At 40.7% G+C, this 17,495-nt stretch overlaps 1 protein-coding gene across 3 annotated transcripts in view; it reads right to left on the bottom strand.

Moving 5' to 3' along the window:
* KDM4B (lysine demethylase 4B) overlaps nt 1-17,495 on the bottom strand; it is a 90,495-nt gene that overhangs the window by 47,426 nt on the left and 25,574 nt on the right. For all 3 annotated transcript variants that reach the window (XM_068661989.1, XM_068661990.1, XM_068661991.1), the window contains exons 6-7: nt 7,594-7,643; nt 4,304-4,407 (exon numbers count right to left, since the gene is read on the bottom strand). In XM_068661989.1, the coding sequence (XP_068518090.1) occupies nt 4,304-4,407; nt 7,594-7,643 (154 nt within the window). The remainder of the gene's footprint in view (nt 1-4,303; nt 4,408-7,593; nt 7,644-17,495) is intronic.

Here is a 17,495-nt window from a genome sequence, read left to right as displayed (position 1 = left end):
ACAGAGTTAAATCTCTCTGGTTAAATCTCTCTCTCTCTCAACTGGAGGGGAGGCAGAAGAGTCACTGCCAACTCTTGGCTAAACCTGGAACAACTTCTTGTTAACAGCAGAAATACCAAAGTAATTCTAATGAAAAACGACAGTACAAAGGATGGAAGCCGTCACAAGACCTGAACTCTTTTGAGTCAAAGTTAGAGAAAGGATCCAGCAGTTCAGAAGATCAGCAAATCTTTTGATGGTCACCACTTCAACTTATGTTACGTCCAAACCCATCTTCATACTCCTTGCTAGTTGAGACAAGGAAATTGGATTTCCCACCTAAACATCCACTCTGCGTTGCAGTGTCCCGTTGAAATACATGCTACTTTTCACTGTATTTATTTCCTCACTCATATTTATCATTCTTATTCCCATTTGTTCACCCATTAGTCAAACAACCTAAAAATTACAGCTCACCATTTGTCTACTCACATAAAATTAAAACAATAAGCAAAAAGATTGAAAACTGCAGATTACAGTTGTAATCAGAAGCCAATCAATTCCCAACACTTTTAGAAAATCACCTTTTAAAAACCTACAAAGAGGAGACATCAGGGAAGATAGAGAGGTAATTAAGCACTAGCACACATTTTAAGAACAACTGGCAGCAGCACAGCATGCTTTGAGCAATCCTCCCAGGCCAGCTCGCCAGCTTACCAAAATGTATGATAGCATCTCCCTTCGACAGACAGAAAAGAGGCAAAATTTGTCCTTCCCCTGTCTTTCTAAACCAGAAGTGCTGACCAGGCTTTCATAACAGCCACATGACGCTGCTGGATTATTCCCAACAACACAGCAGTTCGGAGCCTACAGAGGTTTTGAAGACCTTAGACCTAAAAACACAAGGATCGGTCCACATAGAAAATATGAGCAGAAATTAAAATATTTACCCACTACGCTGATCAAACACCTAAACCTGCTAATGCTATGAACATTAGCAGCATAAAAAAAATAAAAAATAGAAAAGAAAAGCTCATATGACAACACGAGAAGCTTCTGGATGAGAGGTGCCGAAGTCCGGTCTGCAGCCAGCTGCACAGCGCGTTCCCCATCCAGCCCCCTCCATAAATCAAAGCAGAGCGGTAGATTGCTAACTTCAGAAGACGGAAAGATTATGTTTCTGTCACGAAATCTACATCCTGGTGTCTTCATTTCAAGCCCGCAGTGTATGTCCTCCATGTCACTGCTGTCAACATTATCCCTACAATAAATTAGAAAGCACTCGAGATGATGGATAGGCCATGCAGAAAAGTAATAACTATTGAAAGAAAGCCAGCACAAACTGCCACTCATGGAGAAAGCCCTAAATTTACTGACTTCTGCAAGCTCTTGAAGAATAAATGGAGAAATCAATAGGAGATTACAGAAATACACATTTTTAATTATTAAAAAGCCCTAGTATTGATCTGCTTCTTTTTTTCCAGAAGTAAATACCATTATAGAGATTTATAAATGTGTGCTTATTCACTTCATTGAAGTCTGCCAAGAATTTAGATGAAGGGATCCTATCTCTGTTTCTAAAGAAAAATGGCACACATTCCCTGTCTCTGAATAATAGCGATCCTCCTTCAAAAGCTACTATTTCAGGACAGGGGTTATTCAGATACAGGCTGCTCTGCCTTAAGAGATCTCCTCCTCCTCTTCACATTTAAAAACAACCAGCGGCTGCCAGAGAGTTGAGAGAATCTATCACAAATACACATTTTCACCCCGCGCTCTGTAAATCAGGATTAGGAATTATATTTCTTTAGGTAAGATGTTAATAATCCCCCTTCCTTTAAAATATAAAGCTTGGCTTTGACATGCACTAGCCTCTCCTATTTTTGGGGGGGAAAAAAGAAAGAAACAGATAAAAATCAGATTCTTGGCATTCAGGTAGCATGCATTTTAAAGGTTCTACATATAATCAGCATGAAGGAGACACCAGACGTGAATCTGTAAAAAACCTTCACGTCGCAAATCAAAAGATTCAGAGCAGGAAGCCTAGCTGAGTGGGAGAAGGCTTTTTACCAAGCAACAAATTAGAAATTTCTTTATTTAAAGCACTTCACACCCCATGCCTATCACCATACAGAACAGTAAAGCTGACTTGGGATACGCTTGGAAGGAAAGCTTTCCTTTACTGACTTTTTTATGAACTCTTTTGCTCCTCTTGCATGGTTATTGATCAGAAACCACTTAACAATTACCAGTCAATGCCACTTTCCACAAAAACATGGAAAAGCAAACACAAAGATGTATCACTCCGGAGCAAACACTGCCCACCTACAACATTTCAACTTTTGAAGTCTGACAAGAATTTCCTTCCTGTTCTGACCCCCTGCAGACACAAGAGCACCGCCCAAACACGCCACCCGAATGGCATGGCAGAAATTAAATCCTGTTTCCTGTTCTGTTCCATTCCACAGGATGGGATGCCAGCAGGGGGCTGCACCACAGACTTCACTTCCAATGCCTAGGTTGCACCAACAGGTACTTTTTAATCATTGTTATTTTCAGCTTCTTTAGATAAGCAGTGACCCCGTGACCCCTTGTTAGGCTCTGTTCAACGTGTTCTGGCACCAGTTATGAAGCTGTTTTAACCAGAAGCTGTAAGAAAAATACCATTAATAGCAGCAAGACACAGCATTCAACTGATACTGCAGCAGAAAAGCAGCAGAAGAAATTCTTAAACTTCACCATTTAAGTGATGTTTAGGCCAATAAAGATAAGGTCGGACAGACTTTTCAGACCACACTGACTACAGGTTTTATACTCTTTTGTGAGTATGGTTGGAATAGACATCTTTGAGCCTCCATCATCTCCATCGAGGGGCATCTATGCACTGAGATGCCACTCACATTCCAATCTGCCCAGCTACTTTCCTGAAATTTGTAGAATTAAAATCCTTACCAAAAAAAAATCAACAATCAGATCCCACGATTAGATATTTTCATTATTATTTTCAACCGTATGTAGCAGATATCAATATTTTCACGCTTGGGATTTGGGTTTCACAGATAGAATTACAAGAAAAATGGTTTGTTGATCTGTAAGAACAATTTAATATCGACCATCGTGTGCAAACTAGGCCAAGTCTAGCCAGCCACTGATGTCGAACCGTAAGCACCACACATTGCTTCACGCAAGTCTCCCCTGCACTGACAGCAAGCTCATCTGACAAGCCAGATGATCATACTTCAAATTTCATTCATCACAGCCTTCCACCAGGAAAAATGAAACAGTCCCTGGAGCAGTAAATTGAATGAATTCATGGTTTTTATGCTATAAAAAAGCCAAGATCTTTTACCTCCATCTCAAAGAATCACTAGGCTCATCAAATAGGCGCCATACTTCGTCTCAGGTGGACTAACTCTAGCAAGACCATGCTTAAAACTGATCAGAGCTCAAGAGTTCTTACTTAGAAAAAGAAGGGCATAAAATATCTAGAATGCTGATGATGCAAGGGGGTTGAGGTTGATTCAGTTTGAATCAGGCATTCTTTGACACTTCCCACCAGAGTTAAGAATCACAGTGTCTCCAACTCAATTCCCTTTCCCACACCCAGACAGGATCATACCCTAACACATTGTCTTAACCTCCCTGGCAGGACAAGAGCTCCGTGCGCTGGTAACACGCAGAAGCAGTAGCTGCTTGATTGATTCTGCACAGATATGAAATCCGTGGTAAGCATGCTTGGCTGAGGAGATTTACTTCTTGTCCAGAGACTTTGAGAATAAGCATATTAAAGCGATCACGCCAAATAAACATGACCCAGCATTTCAAATAAGACGACTTAAAAGATACATGGATCCTTACTGGCTCTGTGTAGACAGAAGGCTTGCACAACAGAGAACCAGTACGTCTAACTCCAGCTTTTGATTCATACTGGATCCAGGAGAAAAAAAATAAACTTGCGTTCAAGAATTAGCTGTGAGTTATGCAGCCTATTGATAAGCCATTGCACCTGAATTAGAGTTTAGCCCTGTCTACCTGGAGAAGCTCCGTAAGTGACGAAGTTACAATCTTTAAGTTAGTTCTTGTGAAAGGTTTTATGAATAGGAGGTACTTCACAAAGCATGTCCTAGACAAACCACAAATCCTCATTTACAGGTATCCAGCTGGTTTAAACTGATATGACACATTTAGCATAATAATGCATTTAGAAATTAAGCAAATTGCTCCCCGGGGGCTTGCAATGAATTGTTTCCTTAAAAGAGGGGGGTTGTGGTTTGCACAACTCAGCAGCTTACCAGCATCTCCAAAGTATCTTTTTGGTACATACCCGGTCAAAAGGAATGCCGTACTTCTTCAAGATTGAGGGCGAAATGAGGGTCATCTTGTGACGGAGGAAAGCGTCGCATCCCTGAGAGCTTCCAGGAAAAAATCCTGTGGAGACATTACAAAGAGGACTATCAGTTCTGGAGTGTTATATCCAATCATTATTTAATCAGAGATAAGATGACAAAATGAAAACCTGCCTAAATACTTCAGATAGATAAAAACAATAGGCATACGACTCAAGATGTCAGTAGTTAGCACATGCCTCGCTGTTTAAAATACCACATAAATCTTGTGGGGAAAAAAAATTGCACGTTGATGCACATAAGTGTTAATCCCATTCAAGTTGAGAGTTAGGTTGTAAATCATACATATTTGGGCATAAGCAACTTGGCCAGAGTTTCAGCAAAATCCTAACAAATTAAGAAACAGAACCTGGCTGTCTCACGTTTGGGCTAGACTCTGAGCCACCCTTTTTCTGAATATGGACAAGGAAAAATTGACAAGCATGCACCATCTACTCCATACTGATATGTCCTTTTTATACCTTCTTTGATGGGCAGCTATATTATTCCTGGGAAAGTAACACAACTGTTATCAAACGATTCCAGAACGATCTGCCCTACATACCAGCCTAAAGGGAAAAAAAAAAATAAGCATGCAGATGTTAATATGCAGTCAAAAGAAAGAAACAAAACAAAACAAATCCACTACAAGGTAGTGGAAAAAGGGACACTTATTCACGAGCCACGGCAGTCACTCGTAAGTCTGGCAGAGCCAGCGTGATCTGACTCAGCATCTCAACAGTACGAAGTGCAAGTTCAACCAGAGCCACAAGATCCACACCAAGTCATTAAAACAAACCACAAATAATTAAGAGTAGGGTAAAAAGCAAACAAAACTCTTGATGTCAGTACTGACTTCCCCAAAACATCAGCAAGACCGATGTAAAAGCACTGTGTTCAAGACCATGTGTGCGGGTGATTCAATCAACAAATTATGTGTTTATAGGGATTAAAAAAACACCACCATTTAGGAGAAAGAAAGAAAAAAAAAAAAAAAAAGGCAACCAAGCTCTGGAAGCAAAACTAATTGATGGGACATAATGGAAGGGGCTTCAGAAAGTGAAAAAAGGATTGCTGGATTCCAAGTTTTCTTATGTTTTTGTCCTAAAAGCATTTCAATTACAATTATGACTGTCTACTACCCAGTCTGTCATCCTTCTCTGCACTTCCTCTTTTTAATGCACAGTTTAAGTGGCTCTCATTAAAGCCACTAATAAAGAAGCACATTTTAAGTGATTAGCACCAATAACATGGCAACACATTAACATTCTCTCCATGGGCTCCACAACTCTCCCAGTGAGCCCATTTACAGCTCAGCTATTCATTTTCCATATTAATTGCACACTCATCTCTCCATAGTGAACCTCTTCATAGCATAGACCACTGATGCACAGGACAGGGAGGATGCCCAAGCAGTAATGCGGCTTCATTGTAGTTTTAAAGCATTACTCATCCCAACTTCCATAAGGCAACAACCAGCATAAAATAAATCATTGATAATTTGTGTCCGGTTTATTGCCAGCCATCACTGTGCTTCCAAAACTGATCATCAGTAAAATGAAGTTACAAACAGCAAGAGTCTTAATATTACTGTGTCAGACTTTGGTGTGATATTTCAGATTCTACAGAACACGAGTCATCTAGATTTATTAACTTTCTAATAGATGAAACAGTAGCTTCCATAAAACCTGACAAATGATTAAACAGAACTCTGCAGACCCGAAGTAACTTTGAAATACAACTTTTCCTGAGCAACAATTTTTAATATTAGTAATATTTAGGGATATTGTTTTCCCCTGCATTAAGAGACAATACAACCATGCCCTAGGAAATTTATACCTATTTATTCTATATTTATCCTACACTATCAACTGATCCCTTCAGCGCTCTCCCCTTTTTTATTCAAGTGAAAAACAATCTCTATAATGACAGTCAGCAAGAAACACCATTCCTATGAATACCTACTTTACCGATATTATTATTATTTTGCATCAGAATACATGCAGCCTTCCAGATCTTCCTGCCTTAGTACAGCAGTGCCTCTGCAGCATTATCTTCAACAACAGATTTAAATCATTAAAGCATGGCTCATCGAAGATGAAACGTGTAGATTTTGAGTTAATTATTCTGGGACAGCAGCTTTTTTTAGCTGGGCAGCACTCAGAACATTTGCAAGTACGCAAAAATAGCAACAAAGCACAAACACAACATCAACAAATAAAAATATGTGTTTTTGCAGTCAGTCATCTTTCCTGAAGCTTCCACCATTACCAACTGGAAATCAGAAGTGCCCACACCAGAACACTGATGTCTGTGCTCGCCGTTCTCACCAAGGGCAGGAGGCAGCTTGCAGGATGACCTTGGCAGGTACTCAGGCAACAACACGCACACAGGGTTTTCGGCAGCTGAGGCTGGCACTTTGTAAAGCCAAAAATTACAGCCAGCCTGGTGAGAGGTGGAAGTTTATCACAGCTCAAGCTAGCCCTGCTTTCTGAGATGGACTTTATTGTACTAAGAAGACAAAGAGGGACGAGGCTGGAATAAAAGGCAAGCCGCCAAACACTGTGCATCATCACACGGGGAAGCAAGAACTCCCCTAGCTGTTCTCCATGAATGCTGTTGCTGCATTTGTAGGCACGTGCCTAGTTAAGATCAAAAGTAATCAATGCCAGTGCTGTATATGTAACATTGACAGAGTAGTGAGAAAGAATGGCTTATATCACACTGTTTCCCAGCAGAATGTGTGTAATGGGGGGGAATTATCACAAAGACCCCAAAGGCCACACGCCACAGAACCGGAGCAAGAGTTCTCAAGTCACTGCCACAAACCTCCTGTTACCCATGGAGATGCACAATGCATCTCTTATTAAATCCATTTCCCACACATGGTCTTACTGCCTCAAAAATCAAGTTTTTTTCCATCAATTTTAGTTAGGGCCATAGGGTGTCAGAAGTCTGAGGCTTTGAGAAAACAGTTGCACTGGTAGGAAATGTTCACAGCACTTCTGACAAGATGACAAGCTTTCTGCCCCTGAAACTATTATACCAATGCGGGTTCATCAAGCAGCTCTTGCAATAGTAAATTATAGTTGTCAGTTCAAAATCAATTCTTTGTAAACCCGTTTGAAAATTAAGGGTAGGATTCTCCTCTAGGATGCTTTAATTTTCACTAGGAAGATACCTGTATATTTGTCCAAGCAGCATTAAGATGGGAAGAAGCTAAACTTACCTTTTGCCAGGCGTTCCAACCTCTTGCCGTGTTCTGGAGGAATGGCATACCTAGGGGAAAGTCAGAGAAGAACAAAAAAATCATACCGCAACCTAAAAACAGTGAAGTAAAAATGGGCTAAAAACAACCGTGGTAATAACTTTCAGCACAGCACAAGTACAATTAATGTCTGGAAACATAACCAAAAATTTCGAGGTCTGGAAGGTATCAACATGAGTATAACACATGGGGGAAAGCCAGTATTCCCATCAAAGCCCTCAGACACGTTACACGAGGCGAGATATTTGTCTGTGATTGTTTAAAACACAATCACAGGACTTCATAAGGTAGAGGGATAACTGAGGTGACAAAGTGATGATACAACAGAAATAATTCAGTACAGGGAACAGCAGGCTTGGTTTCCACAGGGAAAGACAGCTGCAAAATAAAACCATCAGGCTGTGCTAAAGATTAACAAGTACGACATTTCAGAGAGGCTGAGAAGGTGTGAGAGAGGGTCTGTGTGTATTGCCATACCTACAGGAAATGAAGATAAACATTTTTCAAAGAAAAATGCAAATCTTTTAGGTTTCATTCAGAAAAGTACATACTATTCATAACAGCAGTCAATGTCTATGTGCTGGATTGTGTTGTCTGATGTGAGAGGAACAGAATTAAACTTTTGGGTAATTTTCTTGAAGAGGTGAATGGAAAAAGCAAGATCTTGTGAGGAAAACAGCATTAAAGGATACGGGGAACAACTTCTAAACATTTTAAAGAAAGTTTTGTATGACTGATGTAGAAAGAGTGTAAAAAGTTTCAGATGTGTTCCCCCTCTGCCTCCCAAAAGTTCTTAGTTAGCTTACTGCTCTGAAGTTATACAAAGTTATATGAAGTTATTCACAGAAGCAAAATTCAGGTGTCAAGATTTTATATATTCAGGCTACGAGGTAACTGAATACCGTGATATACTTAAACATGTTTAAAAAGATGACAAAAATAATGTCAGTGGAATTTTTTAAACTGTTGTTTACACACTGCATCAAATTAAACATGGCTCTCATACTCATTTTTGTAACAGTAAGAGAGAATTTTGAAAATTTATATGTGAGAATCACATTTATTACTAGCTATAACTTCTGCACGACGTGAATAATAAAAAATGAGTTATTTTTGTTATTTTCAATAAAGTTGTCAAAACCATCACGTCTCATTATAACAAGTTGAAAACAGGATATTGTAAGCAGGCAACTGCATGATCTCAACAACAGCTAAAGAGTATTGCTCTACTAATGATAGCATCTCTCAAAGTTTTAAGGGCTTTCAGCCCGTCCCCTTGCTCAGCTTCTCAATTTTCAACTTAAAAGTTTATTTACAAAGTAAGGAGAAAGAAAGGAGTCATATCCCATATTGCTTTTGTCCACAAACAAAAATTTACCTTTTGTGATCTAGCAGGTTAGAAAGGATAACCAAGGAAAGAAATCATACATAGGATGCTTCAAGAAAGATTTAGACATTAAGCCGATTTAAATTGATGGCTTAAAAAAAAATCTAAGGGAAAACACTATGTAGCACCTAATCTTATAAAATAATAAACATAGCAAAGGGCTCCCAATGTCCTCTGACCAAAGTTTAACAGTGCCTTAAATTGCATAATTGTCAAACAATTCAATTTCGTTTGTCTGGGACAAAGCTAGTAACTTCCATTTTACAAAGACCATTCATCACTTACATAAATGTGATAAAACTAATCCCGATCCAAAGCTCCTTTGTGGGATTAATGTCCCTTAAAACAGGGAAATGAGACATTCCATTTCTTCTGGGAAAAATGCTGAAGGATTGGGAAAGAACTAATTTATGGCTACAAGGCTGCTGATGATTAATGTAATATCCCCAGTCTACAATGCAACCTTCACTTAATTAGTGTCTGTAATTGGGAGTTGTAAAGATAAGATTAATTGAATCTTGAGGATGTTAAAAGTTTAATATATTGGAACATGGTTATTGTGCTATCTGAAACTGCAGACCGCAAAAAGCCAAGCTGAGCTTTGGAGAGCAGTCCACGGAGAAACAAAGAAAAAGGACTTGCCTGGATAGAAACCAGCAAGAAAGGAGGAATTTCCAGCTTATAAACAAGAACTATATGGAATAATAATATACAAATCAGAACACCCTACCACAGAACAGCCTCTCGGTAATAGCTGACTCCAATTTTATAAATTAACTTCTTTGTTTGGACCAAGTCTTTTAGGAAACAGAGTCTATACATCCTTATAAATGTATTCTTAGAAATTCACAAAGTTAACTGCAGAAGAGAATTAAGAGTAGGTCAAATTCTGCGTTAAGTTGCACTCACAAATCTGACCGATTTCCATAAAGATAGGCAATAAAGAAAGAATTTGGGCTGCTATTTAAAACCAGTAATAGAAACAGAAGGCTTCTGCAAGCATTGCACAGATTGAGCTAGCTAGCTGTATATGATCAGACATAAAATGATTGATTACAAGGTAGAATAACAATGGAGGTGACATGGAAAGATTCGAAATTGCTGCAATCAAAGGAGTATTGTAATTGAGCATATAAGCATCCACGAAGGGCTGCCTTTTGTGTAAGACCTTATGGTAGCATCCTCCCGCTTTCACTATGAAAAACGGCCAGGCACTTATTAGGAACAAAATACTTGACAGAGGGAACTGACAAAGCACTGTCACTGGAGACGATTTCTTACCGTCCTTCTTGCACCCACAGGTTGGGGTTCAGATCAACAGCAAAATATCTTTAATTCCAGAGACAGCTGCCAAGATTACGCATGGTAATGCATAGCCAATTACTTCTTTTTCTATACGCATCACTTCGAACACTTCAAGGGTTTTTTTCATCAAATAGTAGGGTTCTTTTTCCTTTAGTACCCCAGCCCTAACACTAAGAGAAATAAGTTTGCTCTGGATAAACACCAGAAACAAAACCATCCTATCAAAAAATCTTAAAAAGGAAAAGAAAAAAGAAAAGCACATGTAGAACTGCTTCCCTTTCCTGCCCCATTCAGATGATAGCATAAATGCATTCCACAAAGACATGAAAAGAGAAGAAAAAGCACTGAAAAATACCACTGGGACTTTTACATCAATTGGTCAAAATAGACCACAGTCTCCATTAAGGTTCTCAAACTGGGCTGTGTCTGGAATACGAGGCTGACAACTACCCGATGTTTCACCACTGTTGACAGAAGCAGTTTCACGACATCCATCTGCCCGAGTAAGACTCAGGAGCACAGCAGACCTAACTCTGACACAGCCTTCAGCAGACATTTCTTTCCAACCACAGCAAAGATGGAGCAAGGATTTTCTGTCGTCCCGAACAGCCACAAAATTAAAGAGAAGTGATGCTGGCAGCATAAATATTTTAACAGCCCTTATTAATAACTATCTTTTTATAGGCTACTTCTGCTTCAGAGAAAACATCCGCAACAGCCAAGAGAAAAAACAACAGTGCCAAAAATGCTGACCTTGAGCCACTGCTTCAAGTGCAATATCTGTCCCTTCTGGTTCATCTAGGCTCCCCAGTAAGAGCTAAACTGGTGCAAACAGTGCCAAACCAGTGACTGCTTTCAGGTGCACTGAACTTCCAAGAAACTGGGCTTGCAGACAAACCAAGAGACCACACCTCAAGTACCTGCTCCCAATAGTCAGCTCAGCCTTACCTTGGTTGGCTGGTTCAAAGGGCCAAACTTAACCCCAAAAGCTGCCACGCAGCAGTTTGCTGAATTACTGCATGAATAACGTCTTGCTGCCTTCCCAGGGAACACAAGATTTACAGAACAGAAAAAAAAAACCCTCAAGATAAAAAACTTACAGCTATATGACTCAAATGTCATCTTACCCTGAAGTCAACAATCTGAAAGTAATATACTGATCCTTCTAAATTACCTTTTCCTACTCTTTCTACTAAAACAAGAGCAAGTCCCTGAAATAGATTAAGTATCACTTCTACGAAAATGGAACTCACTGTTCTACATGAAAGATTTTCAGCTTCCAAACTTGTTTCACGAAACCTAATTCCAGCATATCTGATCTCTATTTCCGTTTAATTTTCTGAGTTCTTGACTATCCTGCAAACCTGATTCTAATGGTAATTACCAGGCATCGGGATGACGGGTCTAGAAGGTACATGCCCCAAAGCCACAAACGTGTGAGATGATCATTCCCATCGAGTGCTAGCTTGCTTTTGTTAACAAGTAATAAGTTTAACCGGACAGTCCCCTTTTTATCCTTAATGCGAAAGATCCTTCCTATTTGCCATAAAGGATGTCATTAACGGTGTAATTTTCTTGGTGTTTTGTTTATTCCCCTGGAATGGCTTGATGGATGTGGATAATTATCAGACTATAAAAGCCAGCAAATGTGCTATTTTCTATCGCTCTAAATCATCAAACAAATAAAGTGTGAAACAGCATTTTTGAATACAATTTTCCCCTCTAATGGCTTCGAATTATTATCGGGAACAATGAAAATAAATAAGCAAATGTCTTGTGAGTTAAGAATTAAACGAGTGTGTCAGTGAAAAAAAGAGAGTACACCGACCATCCTGGGATACAAGGACTGGTTCAGAAGCCAGTAAAGGATGACATAAGAGGGAATTCACTGCTGCAATGTCACCGCTTTCCGGCATCAGATGTTCTTCAGGGGCTTTCCAGGCTAGCTCAGATTCTGACCTAAGGCTGCCTTGTCAAAGTTGGAGATGAGGATGGTTCAATTTTGTCTCAAAAGCTATTAAAACATTTTACCCGTAACAAAGCGCTGCTGCCTCAGGCAATCCTCAGCCCACTCCTGCCCTCCCCACCAGTTCCTCCTGGTTTAAGGGACACCGTTCTCACCTGAAGCTATCATTAGCTTCGGCAGAGCGCCAGAGCATCCCGTGCCTTAGTTCAAGCTTTCCTCAAAGCTTCCAAGCCCTTTTCTTGCTACAGCTGTGACACAGGCGCACAGATTTGGATAGTTACGACACCATGCACGTCAGCAGCTTGGCCTCTCCTTCGCCAAAACGGAGCAATTAAGCAATTACTAGATTACTAAACCGCAAGCGCCCGCTCTCTACTGGGGATTGGGCACCACGGGCAGAGGTTCAGCTTCAAAAATGTCACTTCAGCCCGATTCCTGTTAGAAGGTAAGAAAGTTAATTTCACAGTGTCTGCACAAGGTCTGGCCAAACAGGGCCCACACAGTTTAACACGCTATAATTACTGAAATAAGGAACGCAAACAAAAAGCGAAAGCACATTTAAAATGCCTAAGACCACGCGTCAAGCTGGGGGTTAGTTATCTGTCTTCAAAGCAGATTTAGTTGTGCCAAAAATATTGACCCTCTGAAGATTCAAATGCCAGCCTACTCTCGGTGGTGACAGGCAGAATAAAAAGCTATTATTTCAATCTCTGTAAGATAAAGTGTGTCCATAAATGCATAATCTGAACCTTAACCTTCAACGTCTTTAGCCTCCCTGACAGCAGAAATGCTTCCAAAAAAAAACCACCAAACCTTAGTCTATCAAGAATATTTATCACCTGATAGAAGCTGTAAGAGCCACTACTATGTGCAGAGGAGTTCCTTGCCTGCAAAGTTCACATCCTGTTTCTAAGACCTTTTTTTTTTTTAAAAAAAAAAAGGTAAAGTATTTATAATACATCTCCTAGCAGTGTCAAAACAAAGCTCAGAGCAATAATCAGAGTTTTTCTGCACTGTTCTTAAAGCTGGTTTTGCAGCCTGTCTGGAGAAAAGGCATTTCAACAACAAGAATGGATTGTTCCTTTGTCGTGAGCACTGTCAGCTCCCTACCCTTCAGCCAGCTCTCATTTTCCTCTCCTTTACTGTCCTCCACGTTTAGAAGTCCTTCATCCCTTTCTCCCTCCCAATTTGTTAAAAGACAGCAATCAACACCGCTTCCTCTTCTCCTCATCGGTATCTGAGGTTATTCAACAGTGAGTTTGCTTTAGGTATTCAGTTCCACTTCTCACAATCACCATTTGGAAAGGAAAAAATCTCCGGCCCCCCTCATCTGTCCCCCTCTGTTGTGGCTCCTCTGCATCAAGAATACAAACACGTGCTCCGGAGATAAGACCGCACACGGATCAGAGAGCTCCTTGTTCCTAGGAAAAAACCTTTATTGAGTGTCTGCAGTTTTATCTTTAATGGATCATTTTACAGGACAATAGATGATGGAATTCAGTATCTTTAACCAGCAGTGTCAATGATTTCAAATAATGACATTTTTATTGAAATACACATAGGAAGAAAGATAAACACAGAGGCTTGGGAGTATCTGCTCAAAAAGCCATAATAAGGAGTAAATAGGTAATGACAGAACAAGATTACAACCACACGAGCACACCAAATCAACCTGTCTTCTAAAGCTCAGAGAAAAATGAGCTCTGAAGTCAGCTGCTCACATGCAACCCTATGGGAACGAGCACAGGAAGAAAACCAGGACAAAACCTGCTCAGAAAGGTAACAGTGAGCGCTCTCAGTGTGGAGGCTATTCCACATGATAAGATCCCTCTTCCATTAGCATAGCTGTCTAATTATCAACCCCACTGCCAACCACAATACCGAGAATTAGCAAGTAATTTTGCTCTTAACAGAACACCCAAGATGAGAAACCTCCTCCTTCCCTTAAGAAACTGACGTCTGGGCAATTACAACCCCTGAGTTTGTTCTGCAGCAACATTAGGCAGGATATTTCAGGCCACTCTGGACTTTGTATCGAATCCTAATGGATCGACTGTTGGAAGATCACCAATGGTTACCGATCACAAGTCATTAAATCCCTCTCATCAAAAGGCTCTTCTTAAAGCTACCGTGAGCTAGAAATAGTATTGGAGACATTAGTTTCAAGAACTAGCATCAGACAGCAGCTTTTTAAAATTCTGATTTTAAAGCAATACAAATTTTCAAGAGGTGCACCTGAACTCAAAACTTCAGACCGTGCAGAAGACAACCAGGCAATTAAACATTTCACATTGTTTCACTAACCTAGAACTAACCTAGAACTGAATATGAGAATAAGATTTTTCCAGAACTCAAACGCAATTTTTAAATACTATTTTAAAACAGGGAGTTTAAATATGAACAACCATCTGGTCTTGGAAAGACTACCAATGTAACAGTCCAGTAAGCTTCACAGCAACAAATGCCGGGCACAAAGCACAAAATTACAAATCACATTGGAGTGATTCTACTTCCACATGCACAAAATAAACCCACAGTCTGCTTCTGCATGCAGTGAATGAGCTGTATGAAGGGGGTATTTTACTAAGAAAAGGTGTTTGGGGGAAAACATTATGAAATCATTTATTCATTCAGTTTGGCCAAGAAGATAATTAGTATACAATTCAACAGAGATGAATGACTATAATATGCATCCTCTTACCATTCGCTGTTATTTGTTTTGAAGAACCTGTTCACATCACATTTATTTCCCTAAACTGGTAATCAGATTATTAATTACTGGTTCCTTTCATAATGGAAACTGTACCAACACAAAAAGAAGCAAAGATTGTGCTTCAAAGCCCTTACACGGTAAAAAGGCCTCAACACAACTCAAGAAACCTGGAGAAAAAGAGGTAACCAGGGGAGATCACAGATGTTTTATCTTGTGCCAACTGGCTTGTGAGAGCTGCCTCCTTCACTGGGCACCAGCACATGTTTGCTCCTGCTCGCTGCTTTTGGAGAAGAATACAGATAGCTTCCCACAGCAGACCAAAAGAAATCTGTTGGTTAGTAATGAAAGGTATCTTTGAATGCAGAAACCCCTTGTGCTTGAGCTGCAATGCCACTACACACATTTCCTTTTGGAGGAAGAAAACATTCCAAAGATGTAATGATCCTCAGCCACCAAACGAGGTTGTTACAAGCCACAGCAACGCCTTTGAAGCCAGTGCCTGTGCTCCACCAGCATCAGAACTAGGAGTGCTGGAGCTAAGGTCTGATAAAGATCAGTGACACAGCTCGTAAAGGTTCCTGTGTTTCGTCTGCTCAATCCCCCTTGCCACGTCAGTTGTCCAGTTAGAAATGAAGTGGCTAGAAACCCAGCACAGACGTTACTTAGAACATTAACTAGTTAACAATCACACAGCACTCCAACGACGCAGAGTGCTATTTAAGTACTGCCATTACGATAGGCTTCTGTTATTTTAAACTACACTTGTACTGCACTTGGCGTCACCCAATGTCAATTTTCTCTCCTGAGCAAAGAAAAAAATCCCTGCTGATTTCTGCCAATGTGTTAACAAAACGAATACAGACAAAGCTCAGCAGTGCCACTGTTGGTTCCTTCTCTGAACCAAGCCGCTTCAGGGCCACGCCAAGCTGGAATTTGCAAGCTTGTTCTCCCCCAGGGCCCAAGTCAGATCATGCTGAAAGAGCTCCGTGAAGCATGGAAGCACATCTCCCTCCCATCTTGTCTCAGTGGCAGAGTGCACCGTTCAAAAGGCTCAGTTATTAAAACCAATCTGTGATCCTGTCAGACTTCCATAGATCTTCATTTCAAATCAGGCCTGAGCTTTGAGCAGACACTTTCAAAACGCAAGAATGAGTTTCAGCAAGAGCCTTCTTGGATCAAAGGCACGCTTCTTTCAATCCAGACTGGGACTACTGAGCTGTGATGAATTATTAGTGCTGGCGGAAGCGGCAGCACACGCATTAAATGCTGGAGTAGGAGCCCACTTGAAGACACCACTATAAAAATAAGAATGAGATCACAGAGCAGCATTACCACCTCTCAAGATCATTACGGAAGAGCACAAAGATGAGCCATGGATTAGAAGGATCTTCACTTTGCTAGGCTCAGAACAACCACTAGCAGGCAAACCCCAACTTGTAGGAGTTTTTAAATTTTGTTTTTAATTTCAAGAAACTAAACGCACACAATAGAGATGGGTGCAAAATGCATACACTGAAAAATCAAATGGTATCAGTGTGTACTAATACTGTATCTTCTGCAGGGGATTTAGGCAAGAATAAGAATAGTAAAAAGAGCAGAGGACATCAGCTGGGAGGAGAAGGAGAAAAAGCACTGATGTGACAGAGCTGAGAGGAAGAAGCAGAGCGAATGGATACCAACAGCCAGCCGGCTGGCTGAGGTCACTTCACCCATTCCTACAGAGCAACAGCCCCTCCTCAGAGGGTTTACACAGCTGATCCCATCAGTCTGAGTCTGCTGTGGCCTTCACAATATTTTCTGTGTTAGATGAGAGTGAATGCAGAAAGGCAATGTGCAAGTCCTACCTGCCCAGAATACCACGCCTCCCCTGCATCATGAAAAGTCATCTTCTAATAATCGATCTACAATAGCATAACACCACAATAAAACTCCAAGCCCATTAGAAAGAAAAATCCTGTTCCAACTGCAGGCACCTGATTTGGAAGATAACCCCCCTAACACGTCCCTGGGCTCCTAGTGCTTCGTACAGTTTGGTTTGGTGACTTAACTACATTAAAAACACTCCAGTCCCCACCACACGCCGATCCCTCGGACTTGTAAAGCAGCCTACCAAGCAGCACCGGCCCCTTTTTCGTGAGGGTTACATCATCCTTCAGGCACAGCACCACCTCCAGGACTAACAGCGCCCTCAGCCCTAGGGGAGCCCGGGGGAAGGCTCGTTTGAATATCAGCAGCGTAGTGAGGTTTGTATTGATTAACTAATGACTGCGGTATATGAGGCTTGAAAGGCTGTATTAATAACTCACTGCTGCACTGCTCTCATTTATCAGTGAATTACAGGGGGATGCAACTCTGCATCTCAATATATCACTCCTTTCATGAATCTCGGAGCAAAATCAACATGCACACAAATTCTCAATGCAGAAACCCAAAGCGTTCACCTAGCAGTTGTGGAAGATGTAGCAGAGTGAAAAGCTGCTCTGCCTGGTCAT

This window comes from Anas acuta, chromosome 26 (genome assembly GCF_963932015.1).
Source record: "Anas acuta chromosome 26, bAnaAcu1.1, whole genome shotgun sequence".
NCBI lineage: Eukaryota > Metazoa > Chordata > Aves > Anseriformes > Anatidae > Anas > Anas acuta.
Note: the sequence above shows the minus strand (reverse complement) of the source record. Positions and strands in the feature narration are given on the sequence as shown.